The sequence below is a fragment of the Trachypithecus francoisi genome, unplaced genomic scaffold, assembly GCF_009764315.1.
Source record: "Trachypithecus francoisi isolate TF-2019V2 unplaced genomic scaffold, Tfra_2.0 Lachesis_group11, whole genome shotgun sequence".
NCBI classification, from domain to species: Eukaryota; Metazoa; Chordata; class Mammalia; order Primates; family Cercopithecidae; genus Trachypithecus; species Trachypithecus francoisi.
This window is the reverse complement of record NW_022681456.1, coordinates 53,390,667-53,408,547: the sequence shown is the minus strand read 5'-3', so window position 1 is coordinate 53,408,547 and position 17,881 is coordinate 53,390,667. Positions and strand designations below refer to the sequence as shown.

At 35.9% G+C, this 17,881-nt stretch overlaps 1 protein-coding gene across 2 annotated transcripts in view; it reads left to right on the top strand.

The window, feature by feature from the left end:
- The window catches only part of OTOGL (otogelin like), a 171,469-nt gene that overhangs the window by 11,843 nt on the left and 141,745 nt on the right, over positions 1-17,881 (top strand). For both annotated transcript variants that reach the window (XM_033221163.1, XM_033221162.1), the window contains exons 6-8: positions 640-794; positions 7,866-7,987; positions 11,479-11,684. In XM_033221163.1, the coding sequence (XP_033077054.1) occupies positions 640-794; positions 7,866-7,987; positions 11,479-11,684 (483 nt within the window). The remainder of the gene's footprint in view (positions 1-639; positions 795-7,865; positions 7,988-11,478; positions 11,685-17,881) is intronic.

Below are 17,881 nucleotides of genomic sequence, written 5' to 3'. Positions count from 1 at the left end.
TAGAGACAGAGTTTCACCATGTTACCCGGGCTGGTCTCAAACTCTTGAGCTTAGGCAGTCCGCCCACCTTGGCTTCCCAAAGTGCTAGGATTACAGGTGCAAGCCACCACTCCAGCCAAATTCCAGCATACTTTGAATGACTAATGCTCCCCACATCCAGGTCCCAGACACATATATATGATTTTTTTTTTTGTCAATGGTTATTTTTCTCTGTGGATACCATAAAAAAGCCATTTTTGAAAGACTAGAATACTCTGAAGCTGCATATGCTAATCTTTAGGACACTCAGTGGTGACATTTCTCTCTTTTCTGAGCCATCTTACTTGCTATATTACTATCACCTTTTACTGTATTATTTTCCATACTCCTTTTTTTTCTTCTAGAATCTTTTTTTGGAAACAAAAATTAAGGAACTTTCTAACATAAATCTTCTTCACAACTACTTGGAAACCCTGTTTTATCAACTACTTTGATAGTTTTGAGAACAATTGGTAATTTTATGTTAGTTATTTCTTCCTGTGATATAGACCAAGGAAGGAAATTTGAATGAAAATTAGAATCATTTACGATGACTGACTGAACACTGCTAGAAACATGTAATTTATTTTGTCTACAAAATATTATCCTGTTTCTTTTCAGTCCCAAACATGGGCAACGGCAGAGATGGGATTTGTAAAACCTGGGGACAGTATCATTTTGAAACATTTGATGGCATCTACTATTACTTCCCAGGAAACTGTTCTTACATTTTTGCAAAGGACTGTGGTGATTTGGAGCCTCGGTACACTGTATGGGTAGGTGATTATAGGACATAATTAACTTAAAAATATTATCTCTGGAAAAGTATGTATTTGAAAAGTACTTGGCAAATGATGCAAAATATATACTAATCATAGAATGAATACTTATTTTGAAGAGGGTTTGTGTTCAGGTACCAACCATATTAGTCACGCTTCCTTCCTTCCTGATACTTCCAGTTAGATATGTCCAGCTGGTTTAATTTTTTGAAATGACACACTCAGTATGAATCAGAGACTAACATTTATAAAATGGAGTATATGAGTTACATAAGCACAGGCTATAGGATGGGAAGACGGACAACTAATTGCTAGGTAGTTTGATACTATATGACTGAGCTCAGAGAATTAATTCTTAGTTGCAGAATTCTTGACTCAAATGAATTCTTAGGAGACCTCTCAAAAATATAAGCTGTAGAGCGGTTCTAGTTGAAGAAGGATATCAGGGACCTCTTTCCTTGGCTACCATCTTCTGAATTTCTAGGTATTTCAGTCATTACCAGGAAACTGCTATTTTGTTCCGTTTAAAAGCTACAGCTCTCCATAGCCAAAATATGTTTTAATCTCTGCTATGCTTTCCCTTTTTACTTGTGTTGGGGCTGCCTACATTCTCCTCCTCTCTGAGGTGATACAAATATTAAAAGTAGTCCCTGAAGCTTGTTTTTTTTTTCCATAGGTTTTTGGGGGAACAGGTGGTGTTTGGTTACATGAATAAGTTCTTTAGTGGTGATTTCTGAGATTTTGGTGCACCCATCACCTGAGCAGTGTACGTTGTACCCAATGTGTAGTCTTTTATCCCTCACCACCCCCACCACCCCCCAGCCTTTCCCCTTGGTCCCCAAAGTCCATTGTATAATTCTTATCCTTTTGCAGTCTCATAGCTTAGTTCCCACTTATGAGTGAGAACATGTGGTGTTTGATTTTCCATTCCTGAGTTAGTTAACTTAAAGTAATGCTTTCCAATTCCATGCAGGTCACTGCAAATGCCATTATTTTGTTCCTTTTTATGGCTGAGTAGTATTCCATGGGGTGTGTGTGTGTGTATATATATATGTGTGTGTGTGCATGTGTGTGTATATGCATGTTATATATATGGTATATATGTGTATATATATGGTATATATGTATATATCTAATATTTTCTTTATTCATTCATTGATTGATGAGCATATGGGCTGGTTCCATATTTTTGCAATTGTGAACTGTGCTGCTATAAACATGCATGTGCAAGTACCTTTTTGTATAATGACTTCTTTTCTTCTGGGGAGATACCCAGGAGTAGGATTGCTGGATCAAATGGTAGAGCTACTTTTAGTTCTTTAAGGAATCTCTACACTCTTTTTCATAGTAGTTGTACTAGTTTACATTCCCAACAACAGTGTAAAAGTGTTCCCTTTTCACCATATCCACACCAACATCTATTATCTTTTGATTTTTAAATTATGGTCATTCTTGCAGGAGTAAAGTGGTATCGCATTGTGGTTTTGATTTGTTTTTCTCTGATAAATAGTGATGTTGATCATTTTTTCATGTTTGTTGTCCATTTGTATACCTTCTTTTGAGAATTGTTTATTCATGTCCTTAACTCACTTTTTGATGGAATTGTTTGTTTTTTTCTTGCTAATTTAAGTTCCTTGTAGATTCTGTATGTTAGTCCATTGTTGGATGTATAGATTGCAAAGATTTTCTTCCACTCTGTGACTTGTCTGTTTACTCTGTTGATTATTTCTTTTGCTGCATAAAAGCTTTTTAGTTTAATTAAGTCTTGTCTGTTTATATTTGTTTCTGTTGTGTTTGCTTTTGGGTTCTTGGTCATGAATGCTTTGCCAAAGCCAATGTCTAGAAAGCTTTTCCAATGTTATAATGTAGAATTTTTACGGTTTCACATCTAGATTTAAGTATTTGATCCATCCATCTTGAGTTGATTTTTGTATAAGGTGAGAGATAAGGATCCATTTCATTCTTCCACATGTGGCTAGCCAATTATCCCAGCAACATTTGTTGAATAGAGTGTCCTGTCCCCACTTTATGTTTTTGTTTGCTTTGTCAAAAATCAGTTGGCTGTAAGCATCTGGCTTTATTTCTGGGTTCTCTATTGGTCTATATGACTGTTTTAATACCAGTACCATTCTGTTTTGGTGACTATGGCTTATACTATAGTTTGAAGTCAGGTAATGTAATGCCTCGAGCTTTGTTCTTTTTGCTTAGTCTTGCTTTGGCTATGTGGGCTCTTTTTCGGTTCCATATGAATTTTAGGATTGTTTTTTCTAGTTCTGTGAAGAATGATGGTGATATTTTGATGGGAATTGCATTGAATTTGTAGATTGCTTTTGGCAGTATGGTCATTTTCACGATGTTGATTCTACCCATCGATGAGCACGGGATGTTTTTCTATTTGTTTGTGTTTCTATGATTTCTTTCCGCAGTGTTTTGTAGTTTTCCTTGTAGAGGTCTTTCACCTCCTTGGTTAAGTATATTCCTAAGTATTTTAATGTTTTTTGCAGCTATTGTAAAAGGGGTTGAGTTCTTAATTTGATTCTCATCTTGGCCACTGTCGTTGTATAGTAGGGCTACTGATTTGTACAGATTAATTTTGTATCCTGAAACTTTTAGACTCTGAAACTTTTTAAGGCTACAAATCTTTGTGACCCAAAACAGAAGCACAGCTCGGTGACTACAGTCAATAATATCTTAATTGTACGTTTTTAAATAACTTTAAAAGTGTAATTGGATCATTTGTAACACAAAGAATAAATGCTTGAGGGGATGCATACGTCCTTCTTCAGGATGTGATTATGTAACATTGCATGCCTATATCAACACATCTCCTGTACCCCACAGATATATGTATATGCACCTACGATGTAACCACAAAAATCAAAAATAAAAAACTAAACAAAATAACAAATATATTTAAATTAAAAAAAAAGAAATGAGATTTATTGAAAGTTAACTTATGGGGCATAAGAATAAAAATTTAGAGGTCTCTTTAGATAGGGAAGTTGGTGAAAAAGACCTGTGCTTACAGGTCTCCTGTTCTCAGTTCTCTTGTTTACTACTCCCCAACCCCTCACTTGTTTTATTGCTTGAACACCCTTTGACCATCTCTTTAAAATGTTCTTGTTCAGTGTCTCACTCTTTTGAGGAATGAGGTATCAATGAGATAACCTGTTCTTTGTTAGTAACACACAATGCTGAACTATGCTTCTGGAGTTAATAGATATTGTTTCTACGTGGCCTGGTTTTGAAGAGTAAAATTTGCTTTCAAATAAATACATCAATTTACTTGAAATGTCATCTTTCCCCTTGATTATAAAAGCAGTTCACTTCTTTTGTAGAAAATTTGGAAAATTCAGAGAAGTCTGAAAAATGTTAGAATTATCACTTAAGAGTTACCATTGGTTAACAGCTTCATCTATTTCCTTCTCAACATTTTTTTCTGAATTTTATACATATTTATAAAATTTAAACTATAGTTTTCTGCCCTACACTTTCAATTAACATTATGTCTTCAACTTCCTTCAATGTCAAATATTCTTGATACATCCAAATACAGTTAGCTGTATTTTTTCCAACTTCTGTAATAATTAAATCTGCTTCAAATAATTTAATGAAGTCCTATATTGGAAATTTAGATTTTTTTAAAATTATAATTTCTAAGGATATATTGATAAACATATGATACAGATATCCTTATCTATACCCCCTATTATTTTTTCCATCTTTAAATTCTATTTTATTTTTATGAAAATAATATATGTGTATGGTGAAAGATTTCATCCCAGAATATACAGCAAAAAAATAGCCTCTGCCTTCCTTCTTCTTCTACCCTAGCAGAAGTCTGGCTCTCAAGAGGCAATTACTTCAACTAATTTAGCTGTTTCTTCTAGTTTTTATCTTACACATCAAAATATGCCATTATCTCTTTATTTTTCAAAGTTAGGCCTTATTCCTTCACTTCCTATTATGGGAAATAAGAAATTATCTTAGTTATACCACCCTTCCTGCTCCTAACACACACACACACACACACACACACCACACACACACACTTCCCTTCTCTCCTCCTAACAGAGTTATGTCACCATTTTTGGTTAAATAATTTATCTTTTTTATATTATTGTCACTATGTAAATATTGTTTAGAGCTGATCACAATAGGTTATGATGATTTTATGTCTCTACTTGTATATTTTTCTAGAGCAAAAAGTTATCCCATTTTTTCTTTGCTGCATTCTCTTTACTCCAGTCACTAATATTTTTCCTAACTCTCTCCCTCTATAAAACTCTTCAATATGGTCAGATGCATTAGGCAAGCTATCAGCTTCTCTTTTCCCTCATGAGACAACCCTTCCTCAGTTTTTCCTTCTCATCTTTTAATTCAGACTAGTTGCTTTTGAAGTCTACTGTACACCTATCACTTGGGATTTCTTTTCATCATCCTACTGGAGAATTTTATTCTTCTCTCTCCTCAGTTTTCCTCTTTCTTGGTTCCCACCAATGTCTGGTGGTCCTTTAACTTTGTTCATACTAGAGAGATAGGTTCTGAAAAGCTTATTGGATGCTCTGAATATGTGGCCAGTGTTTGTAGTGGTGATTAAGCAAGGACCCATTTCCTCTTTGTTTACTCACTCATTTTAATTGACTAAATTGGTTCCTGGAAAGGGAAGATACTTTCCTGGAAAGTATGCATGGGAAGAGAAGTTTTGAAGCCTTGATTTTAATTTAAAAATCACTTTCAGAATTTTAAATTTCAATTCACTCTGATTTCTGATCATTTTGCATATAACCTTACCCAACTTCCAGAAATTTTTACCTCTTTTAATTCCCAGAGTTCTGACATTTTGTAAATATGTGAATTTCTTTTCCCATTTTTTTTTTTTTTTTTTTTTCCGTGCTGGGCACTTGATGGGATTTTATATTGGAGCTCATATATTGGAGCTGTGGGGTGGAGTGATCCCTTAATTTTATCATTGATTCTTGCCTATTTTCCACCTTTTCCTTTTCTGTTCTACATTTTGGGATATTTCTGTCCAATTCTGAGATGTTTATTTTCCCACCTTTCTACTTCAGTTACACATTTCTCCTTTTATATTGTCAGTATTCAATTTTTTGTTTTTATTCTTTGGATTTTGTTTTTAGCAACATTTTATTCTCAGTTCAAGGATGGCATATATCATTTTTCTCTCAGAAGATGTCAACCATGTATTTTTAAAGTTTTTGGATTTTTCTAAATTGTTTTTTATTTCTTTGATTCCCTTTTGTTTATTTGATGTCTTTCATGTCACAGACTTTCATCAAATGACTAATGATTCACGAATATTTGTTCACATTTGAGAATAAGCCTCTAAAAGCGAATTGGAAACTCTGGATATATGCATGGGGGCTTGTTGAACTAGTGTGAGAGTGAGCAAGGATCTTCTTATTTCATTAGATAAGCCCCCAAATATTAGTAACTATATGTCTTTTTTCCATTTTGTTTCCCGAAAGAAGAATCCTCCAATATCTAGTCTGGGGTCATGTGGCTGGATTCCTGGATCCTGAGAACATTTTAGGCCCACTCTTACCTCAGGCTTTAGTACTTGCTATTTCCTTTGCCTAGAATGGTATTCCAGATATCCCATATGGCTTGCTCCCTCTCACACTCCATCTTTACTAGAATTTCATCTTTTCAGCAAGGCCTTCCTTGGCCACTCACTCCGAAATTGACCTCAGACCTTGACACATACACACCGTATCCCCTTTCCCTGCTTAATATTTCTCCTTAATGTCATCTACCATAGTATGTATTTTAGTTTCACATAGCTATATTTTCTGTTAGCTGTTTTCCTCTAATAGAATACAAGTTTCATGAGGGCAGATATTTTGTCTGCTTTGTTGACTGATCTATCCCCAGAACCTAGAACAGTGCCTGGTACATAATAAATGATCAGTACAATTTGCTGATTAAGCATAAAACTAATATGCATTAAATTACTACAATATTAAAACTATATTATTGAGGCTGAGTGCTGTGACCGACACCTGTAATCCCAGCACTTTGGGAGAGGCCGAGGTGGGTGGATCACTTGAGGTCAGGGGTTTGAGACCAGCCTGGCTGGCTTACATAGTGAAACCCCATCTCTACCAAAAAAATATAAAAATTAGCTGGTTTGGTGGTACACGCCTATAGCCCCAGCTACTCAGGAGGCTGAGGCATGAGAATCACTTGAAACCAGGAGGCAGAGGTTGCAGGGAGCTGAGATCACACCACTGTACTCCAGCCTGGGTGACAGAGAGAGACTCTCAAACAAACAAACAAACCCCAAAACCAAACCAAACAAAAAACCCCTATACTATTGATAATTTTTAAAATCACTTTTAGGCTTAGAAAGTTCTTTTCCACCTCTATAGTTGTAATCTCTGTTTTCTTTCAATTATGTCATGATTTAGACATTTATACTTTACTTTTTGGACCTTTTGAAATTAATTTTGGTATAGGGTGAAAGAATCTAAGCTTCCTCTTCTCTTTTCTTCCTTGAATTCTTTTTTTTTAAACTAATTTTCCCGTTAATATTTTGAAAAATAATCTCTCTCTTCCCTAACGTGTCTGGCAATACATAAAAAATAAAATCAATTTTATTTTTAGTGAGTTCATGGTCACTTTTCAACCTTTAAATATTGCTTTGTGTAGTGCTCCATTCGAAGCTCTGTTTTATGATTCTCTAACTGGTAAAAAATACGGACATAAAAATGACAAACGTGCTTCTTTGTGGTGCTCTACAGTTTTACTATCAGAACTAATTTCTCCCAAAGCATACCATGTACCTTGAGAATATTAACAGCCAACATGTGAAGATTCAAATCGTCCTAAAAATATGCTGATTAATTTGTATTTTAGGAAGTTAATTTTGTTGCCCAATTTCTGAGGTAAATATTTCTTTTCTCTCAGAAATCCCAAATGTAGTTATAACGTTGTAAAGTGTCATGGGACTAATGAAGCTATATGATTGTAAACATACATTGTGGTTTTAGTAACTCAAATTTGTTATTTGTTCCTATGCTTTCTTTTTGTTTTTCTCCCTTTAAGGTTCATAACAGCCCTAAATGTCTTGGTTCGGTGTATTCTTGTTATCGGTCAATCAGCTTGTTCTTTTCAAACCAAGAGGAAATTCGAATTTATGGTCATGAAATAAAAAAGAATGGAATCAGGTAGGATGTGGGAAACAGTGAAATGTCAATAACACCACAAATTAATAGAATTTCCAAACATCGCATGCTGGAAGTGAACTGTGGAGAGTAGGAAGAGAGAATTTCTTCAACAATGCTCTTAAAGGTATAACATACAGACATCAAAACTTCAGAAGGCTCTGAGGCCAACTAGGTAGTCAGGAGTACAGTAAGTTTACCCTTCCTAATGCTGTGTGCAGAATATAAATATAATATGTTTACATGGGTGGAGATGAGAGTCTCTGTTTTTTTTTTTTTTTTTTCCTGAGAGATTCAAGAGATTATCTTAAGAGTTCAACTCTTGATTCTTTTTGCCCTGTTTCTTAAATATTTTCTTCTTTCTTTAAAGCAGAAACTTAAAAATCTATTTTCTTTTATTTGGAAAGGATTCTGGAAGTTCTTTCTAAGTTTGTGTGAATGGGGTTTGGGTGTCACCTGAGATTTTCCACGGAAGTTCTGACAGACTGAGAGCCAACAACTGCCTGGCCTCGAATAGACCAGAGAGAAGCCCACTTCCGATTTTCTATCTGCCAAGAATATGATGAGAATTTGGGGACAGGGATGTTTCCATATTTGGCAAAAGGTTTTTTTATGTTTTAACCTAGAAATACTGTGGCATAATCTACCTTCCAATCTAAATAATTATAGAGAGACTCAATTTTTAATATTTCCTGGCTGGATTATGCCAGAACAAGTAAATTGTAGGCTGGAACAATTCTATTCATCATTCAGAATTCACTAACAAGTGTTTGAGCCATAGGAATACTTTCCAGCACAATGACTTTATCAACCCGTGTTGCTTTTTCTGGGTTTAGATTCCTCAAAAGGCAGCAGGTGGTAGCAGAAAGGGCAGTGGGGAGAGCACCAGGGGAGCCTTGAAACAGCCAGACAACCCAGAGCAGCTTCTCCCCCTGTCTGAGGCTTATTTTCTTGGTCAGCTGGGTTCTGTACTTCTCATTTTCTCATAAAAGAAAGTTTAGGCATTTGAGTAAGAAGATAATACAGTTATACATGTATTTCCTAGAGCTGAATTTAAATAGCCATTTAGTATTTTCTATATGGAATCTTGGGTAATACAATGGACATTTAAAAATTTGTTATGTTTTGTAAAACAGACTTGCCATTCAGACTGATTTTCAAGAATATTCTTTATTAAAGCAGGGACATAATTAATTTTAACTCAGAGAAAGCATTTCTATGAGGATTTCAGAGTGTGTGATGGAAAAAGGGTGGTCTTTTTATTATTCAGCAATATTGCTTACACAAATGCTGTTCCTGTCTTGGGGCCTAACTCAGAGCAAATGCTACAGAAATATTTGCCATAATAAAATCAAACGTGTGGCTCTGTGCATGAAGCTTTACTTCTCTGGATTTCAGTTCTCTCACCTGTGAAATAAGGAGTTTCAGTACAAATGAATCCCAGAATACTTTTCAGCATTCAGTTCTGCATTCATTTAGGTTTACATTTTAATATTTCCTGCCTAGGTTGCATGTTTTTCTTTGACCTGTTGGATATTGTCTAGTTTAAACGATTATCTCCTGTCTCCACTAGCATCCTTCTATGTTATAAACTTCAGGATAATCACAGTTATCCACCTTTATTTTCAAAAATGGAATATTTAACTAAATTTACTGTTAAAGAGACCAAATGACCAAGTGACAAATGACCAAACAAAAAAGTATGCATAATAGTACAACTATACTTCCATAATAAGATTAGCATTCCATTACTTGGAAATATATTTATAAACATGATTCACTTCTTTTAAGTATAGTTTTTATAAACTTACAAACTTAAAAGAAGTGGTATTTCTTTAATGTTATTTCATATTGACTTTTACTATGAATTCCTCATATTTATAATTTTTAATAAGAACGTATTATGGCAGTAGTTAGTTAGAGTCTCTTTTATCTATTCTCCAATTTAAACTTTTAGTTATTTTTCTATTTTTGTAAATAATTTTCTGTAAATAAGTGTCTGTAAAAAAAATTTTTGTGCAAATGGCTACAGATATTTTGAATTGTTTCTTCGGGGATTATCCCTTTGTTAATTAGTATGCTCAATTTTGTAGTTTTTGGTCCATTAAGCCACGCTCTTCCTGGAAAGGAACTCACTAATTTGCAATTTTTGAGAGAAACATATGAATATACCTATTAACTACCCATATTATTCACATTATGGTATATAATTTTTATTTGACATGGCTACCTTTTTAAAAAATATTTTTATTTTTATTTTGGACATGGAGTCTCATTTCATTGCCCAGGCTGGAGTGCAGTGATGTGATTTCAGCTTACCACAACCTCTGCCTCCCGGGTTCAAACAATTCTCCTGCTTCAGCCTCCCAAGTACCTGGGACTACAGGCACGCACCACCACGCCCAGCTAATTTTTTTTTTTTTAAAGTAGAGACTCGGTTTCACTATGTTGGCCAGGCTGGTCTTGAACTCCTGACCTCATGATCCACCCACTTTGGCCTCCCAAAGTGCTGGGATTACAGGCATGAGCCACTGAGACTGGCTGACATGACTATCTTAATAGAAATGGGTTTTTTCCAATTTCTTCAATTATTAGTACTTATTCTTTTTGGCAGTACTGATGGATGAAAGGATAATTGTGTTCTTTCAAAAGTATTCTAGGTGCTTTCAAAATATTCAATTGTTTAGTTCTCTTCAGTTACCTTGTGTTACCCACTTCCTTTATATGTGCATATGCTTGTGAAAAATGGAAAAATTAGACATTGTATCAGGAGCTTAAATATTTTATGTGACCTTTGTTTAAACAGGCCAAAAGGTATCCAATTTAAAAATTTTGAGTATCACCTCTATGCAATACTGCATGATAAAGTATATTATATCCCTAATATTGTACTTTGCAGTATTAAAAATGTAAGTTATAATTCATCATCCTTTGATATTTTTTAGAAAACAATGACTCATGTCGAGGTGTCATTTTAAAGATAGAAACTTGTATTTCCTTATAGCCGTGTTTAAAATAAAATTAAACAAAATCAGAACTCAAGCATCATGTTCATATATTTTGACGATTGTCCTTACTTCAAAATTGTTGAGCAGCATTTTTAGATCACTTTAAATCTCTGGATAAAAAATAATAAATACACTTAAGCTCTAAGTATTCTAAATAGGCAAGGTTATTTTCCAGATTTAACAAATCGCCAGTATTTAGCAGCTGTGTTTTTGGTTGGTTCAAAGAAGCATCTAATTGTAAGTACAAAATCTAAATCAATATAAGAAAGCAGTATCATTTTTGTTGTATTTTTTTTCAATACCAAAGTTTTCAAAAATGTTGAGATTTTTCCAGAGGATGGTTGCTTTGGAGCTCTTGCTGCACAGTTTATTCAATAATTTCAAGTAATCATTTTATTTTAATTATATCTCAGTCGCTTAAAAGTATATCATCTGTAATTGAGACTTTATCATCATTCTTAGATAGCTTTTGTTCTGTTTTTCAAGTTTAACATTGCCTCAGACAATTGGACAGGTTTTCATCGAGAAACTAGCTGACTACGTTCTTGTGAAAACAACCTTTGGCTTTTCATTGGCTTGGGATGGGATATCTGGGATCTACCTCAAACTGTCTGAGGACCATAAGGGGAAATCATGTGGCCTATGTGGAAACTACAATGATATTCAATCTGATGATTTCATAATTCTGCAAGGTAAGTGAAGCAGAATAAATGCGTGGGTGCCTTCTAAAGCCTTCTTCTTCCCCTGATCAAGTTGTTTGTACCCAGAAGACTTGTCATAGATTGGGGAAAATTTGTGGCTGTCACTTGCCTGCTTTAGTGCTTTTAAGCAAAGGTTGGATAGGAAGATATTTTGGTGTAATTCTTGACAACCATGAACTAGTTTATCTTTGCTAAATTAGCATGAAGCACTTACTCACATAACACGTTTTAATAGAGCATTTGCTTTCTGTCAGAAGGTTGGGATACCTCTGTATCTGCTGCTTTAGGAACCTGGAATACATCATTGAACAAAACCTTTCATATCTTCAAGTTTATATCCTAGTGATTCAAACCCATTTGGGTCAAATATGTCTATGTTAGGACAAAAATTATTTTTGTATCCCTTCTTGAAAGGAATAAATTGAATAATTGACAAATAATAGTTTTGCAAAAATAATCAAATGTGAACAGGAAAGTTGAATAGTAACTTGGAAAGGTTTTATGTACCTACTAGATCATCTATTAAATCTAAGTTATGAAACTAAAAGTAAGTAATAAGAAATAGGTTCTGTATCAATTCAGACACTAGTGTGCAATGGCAATAGAATAAGAGAATCACACACCATAATCATGACTTAGGTCCAAACAAAGAAGTGCAATAAAAAAAGAATACTGTTCTTAGTACTGGTGAACTTGGCTTTGAATCTCATTTCAACTTTTATAAGTTCTGTAATTTGAGGAAACTCATTTAATCACTTTTATGCTCAGTTTCTTCAGCTGTAAAATGGGGCTATAATACTTTGGAACTCATAGAGTCATCAGTAATAATAATAATATATCTCGATAATATTTATAACAATAGTTAGTTTGAGCACATAGCTATATTATTCCCAACACTCAGAACATCCTGTAAGGTGAGTAGCCTTTTCTTTCCTCTCATTTCCTCTCCTTTCTTTTCTTTTCTTCTCTTCAAGATGAGGTCTTGCTATTTCTTTTCATTAAGATGCGGTCTTGCTGTTTTGCCCAGGCTGGTCTTGAACTCCTGGGCTCAAGTCATCCACTGGTCTCAGCCTTTCAAGTAGTTGGGACCACAGGTGCACCATTGCATCCAGCCAGTATTATTTTCTTAATTTTATGATGAGAACACAAGGCGATGTGTCCAATGTAACATAGCTTGTAATTGGTACTGTCAGGGTTGGATTACAGACCTGACAGGCTCCCAATCCTATGCTTAGATAAGTTCTTGAGTAATTGCCACTGTAAAGTGCTATGTAATACTTTTGTTTTATATTATAAAATTAATACAGATGATTTGCCCCTATGTTATGTTTTAAAGGATGGTGAAAGGACTACATAGAGTGTGGACTCTGGAGTCAGACTGCATGATTCAAATTCAGCTTTATCTTATTAAACTTTATAAGTTTAATGAAATAGTAAGAGCATATACTTCATGAGGGTCGCAAGGATTAAATGAGACAATTGGTGTAAAATACTTAGTACAGTACCTGGCACATAGATAATACTGAATACATTTAATTTAATTTATAGTCATCTCCAAGTATTTCTTCATAAGCCTATAATGGGGCTGAAATAAAAACGTTTAAAATGTCTCTACATTGCTTTGAGAAGCCTTTATTAAAATGCAAATGTTTTGCTCAATATAATACATCATCAGGATTAGTTTACTAGTAGCTAGAGTGGAGAGCAGGGCTCCAAAAAGTCAATTTCCTCATATGTAAAATAGAGATAATGATAATGACTCTGGGAGCTTCCCAGCCAGTAAATATTGAACGAGAAAATGTAAATGAAAGTGTTTAAAAGTCTCTGAGCACAATACAAATGTATAGTACTGGGATCCTCTTGAAATGGTGTTTTGCACCCAGTTGGCATTTGCAGTGAGAGGGGTCACAAATTTGGAATCTTGAGACTGTATTAGGAAGTAGGGTTTTGGATGCAGGCAGAATGAGTCAGATGGTAATTGCTGATTTCTTTTTCTTCTGTATCAAAGCTTCATTGAAAAAAAAAAAAAAAAAACTTAGTCCAGTTCTCTGTGTTAGAGTTAGAAAAGACTGCTTTGGGGTAGGCCGGGTGTGGTGGCTCACTCCTGTAATCTCAGCACTTTGGAAGGCTGAGGCAGGTGGATCACCTGAGGTCAGGAGTTCAAGACCAGCCCAACCAACATGGTGAAACCCTGTCTCTACTAAAAATACAAAAATTAGCTGGGCGTGGTGGCAGACACCTGTAATCCCAGCTACTCCAGAGGCTGAGGCAGGAGAATTGCTTGAACATGGGAGGTGGAGACTGCAGTGAGCAGAGATCATCATGCCACTGTACTCCAGCCTGGACACAGAGCAAGACTCTGTCTCAAAAAAAGAAAAAAAAAAAAAAAAAAAAGGGAAAGACTGCTGCTTTGGGCAACTCCTCCTGGGATGCCCAGGGAACACGGTATGGAGGTCAGGATAGAAAATAACATCTGCTCTTGTTAGAGGCAGGAAGACTTAGATTTGAGTTAAGGGCCAGACAGACTTGTACATTTCAGATAACCTGGAACATAAGATAGTTGTTCACAGTGCGCCAACTGGGCCAGCATGCACAAGGGTGTCAGTGGATTAGAAGTGGAGGAAGACTGGCAGTAGGCAGTTGAACTGAATTATGGCTGAACTGGCAGAAGGCAAGAAGGATTCCGGAAAGTATATGGGAAAGACCTAAGGAAATATTTCAGCTACTTCACAATGTTATTTACTTCACCGTATGAGGCAGAGTAATTTTTTTAAAAACCTGACTTACAAAAACTTTGACAAGAAACTGCCTTTCTATTTCCTCCCATGGTATAATAATGCAAGAAAATAGCTACAGATAAGCAGTATTACCTTTAGCTTTAAGAAGCCTGATATTCTCTTGAAACTCAACCTGTATTTTGCTGATTAGAAAAGTCTTTAGAGAAAGTGAGTTTGATTGAATGCCACTGAATGCATAGTTTCTTAATGGTGATTAAAATTGCATTTCTCTCTGCATTCCAACTCATCCTTCAGGGATGACTTCACAAAGAAATTAGACTTGTCAGATTTTCTGTACACATAGGAAGAAATATAATTTGTTGTCTAGTTGAGAATTCTGTTTCCATAATTCATGTCTACATCTAGCTATACGACAACGTAGAAGTCCTGGTCTACTTTCATTTTTTCCCCCAGCATAATAATTAATAATGCCTCTGTTTCTCTCTCAGAAATGTCCCAATATGGACAATAAACTACTTAGAGCATATTTTATACAACGTATTTTAATTTTAGTTTAGCAGGCTCCCACACCACCATTAGATATGGATTTAAAAATCTCCTGATAAACAACTTTTAGGACTCTTGATGCAATGTAAAATAGCTAAATACATGGTTCAAAAGCAGCAATTAAAGTGAACTCTAAGGGATTGGCCAGGTTGTTTAGTAACATTAAAATTCGTGTGTAAGCATTGAAATAAGTGGGTTTTTAGAAAATATTTTTGCGTCTTCAGACCTCTAAAAAATGTTTTGAAAGGAAATGTAACTATAAGTGTACTTTAAAAGGACATCAGTTTTTCCATTTTTAAAAAGTATATTATAGCAGGCCCATACTTTCCTGAGTGTGCAACAGTTCAGTGACATCAGAGACAAAGCAGCAGGCCAGACAAATTAGAAAGCCCTCGGATTCTTTTTGTTTTCTTCTTCTTCTTCTTCTTCTCTTCTTCTTCTTCTCCTTCTCCTCTCCTTCTCCTTCTCTTCTCCTTCTCCTCCTCCTCCTCCTCCTTCTCCTTCTCCTTCTCCTTCTCCTTCTCCTTCTCCTTCTCCTTCTCCTCCTCCTCCTCCTCCCCTCCTCCTCCTCCTTCTCCTTCTTCTTCCTCCTGTTCCTCCTCTTCCTCTTCTTCTTCTTCTCTTCTTCTTCTTCTTCTTCTTCTTCTTCTTCTTTCTTTTTTTTTTTTTTTTTTTTTGAGACAGGGTCTTGCTCTGTCACCCAGGCTGGAGTGCAGTGGCGTGATCTTGGCTCACTGTAATCTCCTCCTCCTGGGTTCAAGTAAGTCTGTTGCCTCAGCCTCCTGAGTAACTGGGATTATAGGCATACACCACCATGTCCGGCTAGTTTTTGTATTCTTATTAGAGATGGGGTTTTGCCATGTTGGCCAGGCCGGCCTCCCACTCCTGGCCTCCTGTGATCCACCCACCTCAGCCTCCCAGAGTGCTGGGATTACAGGCGTGAGTCACTGCACCCAGCCCGAAAGCCCTAGGATTCTAATAATCTCTTTAATAAGTTTCACAAATTCCCCTATATGTATTCATTCACTTATTTATCAAATATATTTTGAGTACCTACTATATGCCAGATACTGCTCCAGGGATACAACAATAGAACAGCTGAGACAAGCTCTCTGCCTTCATGTAGTACGTATTGTAATGGAAAATAAAATAAACAGAGCTAAATATAATTTTTATGAGCAATAGCAGCCATGAAAGAATAAAGGTAGAGGAAGAAGGTAAAGAGTGATGGAGCAAGTATGTGATTGGTGCTAATCTAGATCACATGGCAGAGAAGGAGTACATTAAACAGAGGCCTACATCAAGTAAGGGAGGCAACAGTGAGAAGATTTTAGAAAAGAGTGGTTTTGAAGGAGGAAGAACAACAGCAAGTGTTCTGAGGTGGGAATAAGTTTGAGTGTTTGAAGAACAGCACAAAGTCAATAAGACTGGAGTAGGTTGAGCAAGAAAAGGTACAGAAGATATAGGAAGAGCAGAGCTGGGTGGGAGTAAGGGGAGAGCAGGGTCCAGCTCATGCAAAGTCTGCTAGGCTATGGTAAAGTTTAAGATTTTACACCAAGAGAGCAAAGCATTCTTACATATATTAAAGCCCCTCACTTCCCAGTGTTTGGTAGTGGCATGCACACATTATTTTTCTGCTTTGAAGATATTCAGAGAGAGTGGCAAACATTTGGCTTGAGATTTCTGACTCTAGTGGTGCAATAGATTATCATCAGTTGTTGACTTGTGACCATGCCAATCTAGGTGGTGGAGAACTCCAACCTCAAATCTGAAGTCTGTCTTACATGGGACTTTGAGATGTCATCTTGTTTGGTTTTGCCAAGTCTTTAAGCTTTGAGAATCAGCCTTTGTCTGAATGGAAGAGGGGAAGGATTAATTTTTGCATCATTCCCTGAACTACTCAGGTAGAGAGACAACTTAAAAACTTGATTCAGAACAGAGAGCACTCTGTTATGGAGTCATAGCACTCACTACCAAATATCTGTTTGTTGTTCATTGTTGCCCACACATTAACTCCTGAATCTTGCCTGAGATTAATGCTGAATTAGCTTCAGTATTCACAGTAGGGATGTCTTTCCTGAGCATGTTTCAAAACACTGTTCATCATATTTAGATGAAATAGATATGCTTTGTAGTCTTCTCTTCTATTGATGTGTTTTCTAGTCTTTCATTGTCTATGTGACTGTCCTCTGAAATGTCCCAAAGAATTTGACATTTTTTTTTTGTGCGGACCCTCCCCACCAAATATAACTGCAATTTTAAAAAAGTTCTTTTTTTTTTTTTTTTTTTTTTTTTTTTTTGAGACGGAGTCTCGCTCTGTCGCCCAGGCTGGAGTGCGGTGGCTGGATCTCAGCTCACTGCAAGCTCCGCCTCCCGGGTTCATGCCATTCTCCTGCCTCAGCCTCCCGAGTAGCTGGGACTACAGGCGCCTGCCACCTCACCCGGCTAGTTTTTTGTAGTTTTTAGTAGAGACGGGGTTTCACCATGTTAGCCAGGATGGTCTCGATCTCCTGACCTCGTGATCCGCCCGTCTCAGCCTCCCAAAGTGCTGGGATTACAGGCTTGAGCCACCGCGCCCGGCTTAAAAAGGTTCTTACTAATATTAAATATAATGAGAGAGCTGTCTGATAATTTTTGCACTAAACTTTTATATATGTTTTTTCATTTTACACGTATTTTTTCTCCTTTCAACAGCACTGATTGAACACTGGCGATTAATGCTTCACCGGTGTGTATGCTGTACTCACTCACCTTCAGTCCTTCCCTATGTTGTTTGAATGCAGTTTCCTTTTTCTTTCCAATGGAACTAACTTTTATTTAGTACCCACATTTTATTCAATTTGTTTTTATTATGCTAAAATAACAAAGGTTTAGATATTAATATCTAATATCACATTGGTAATT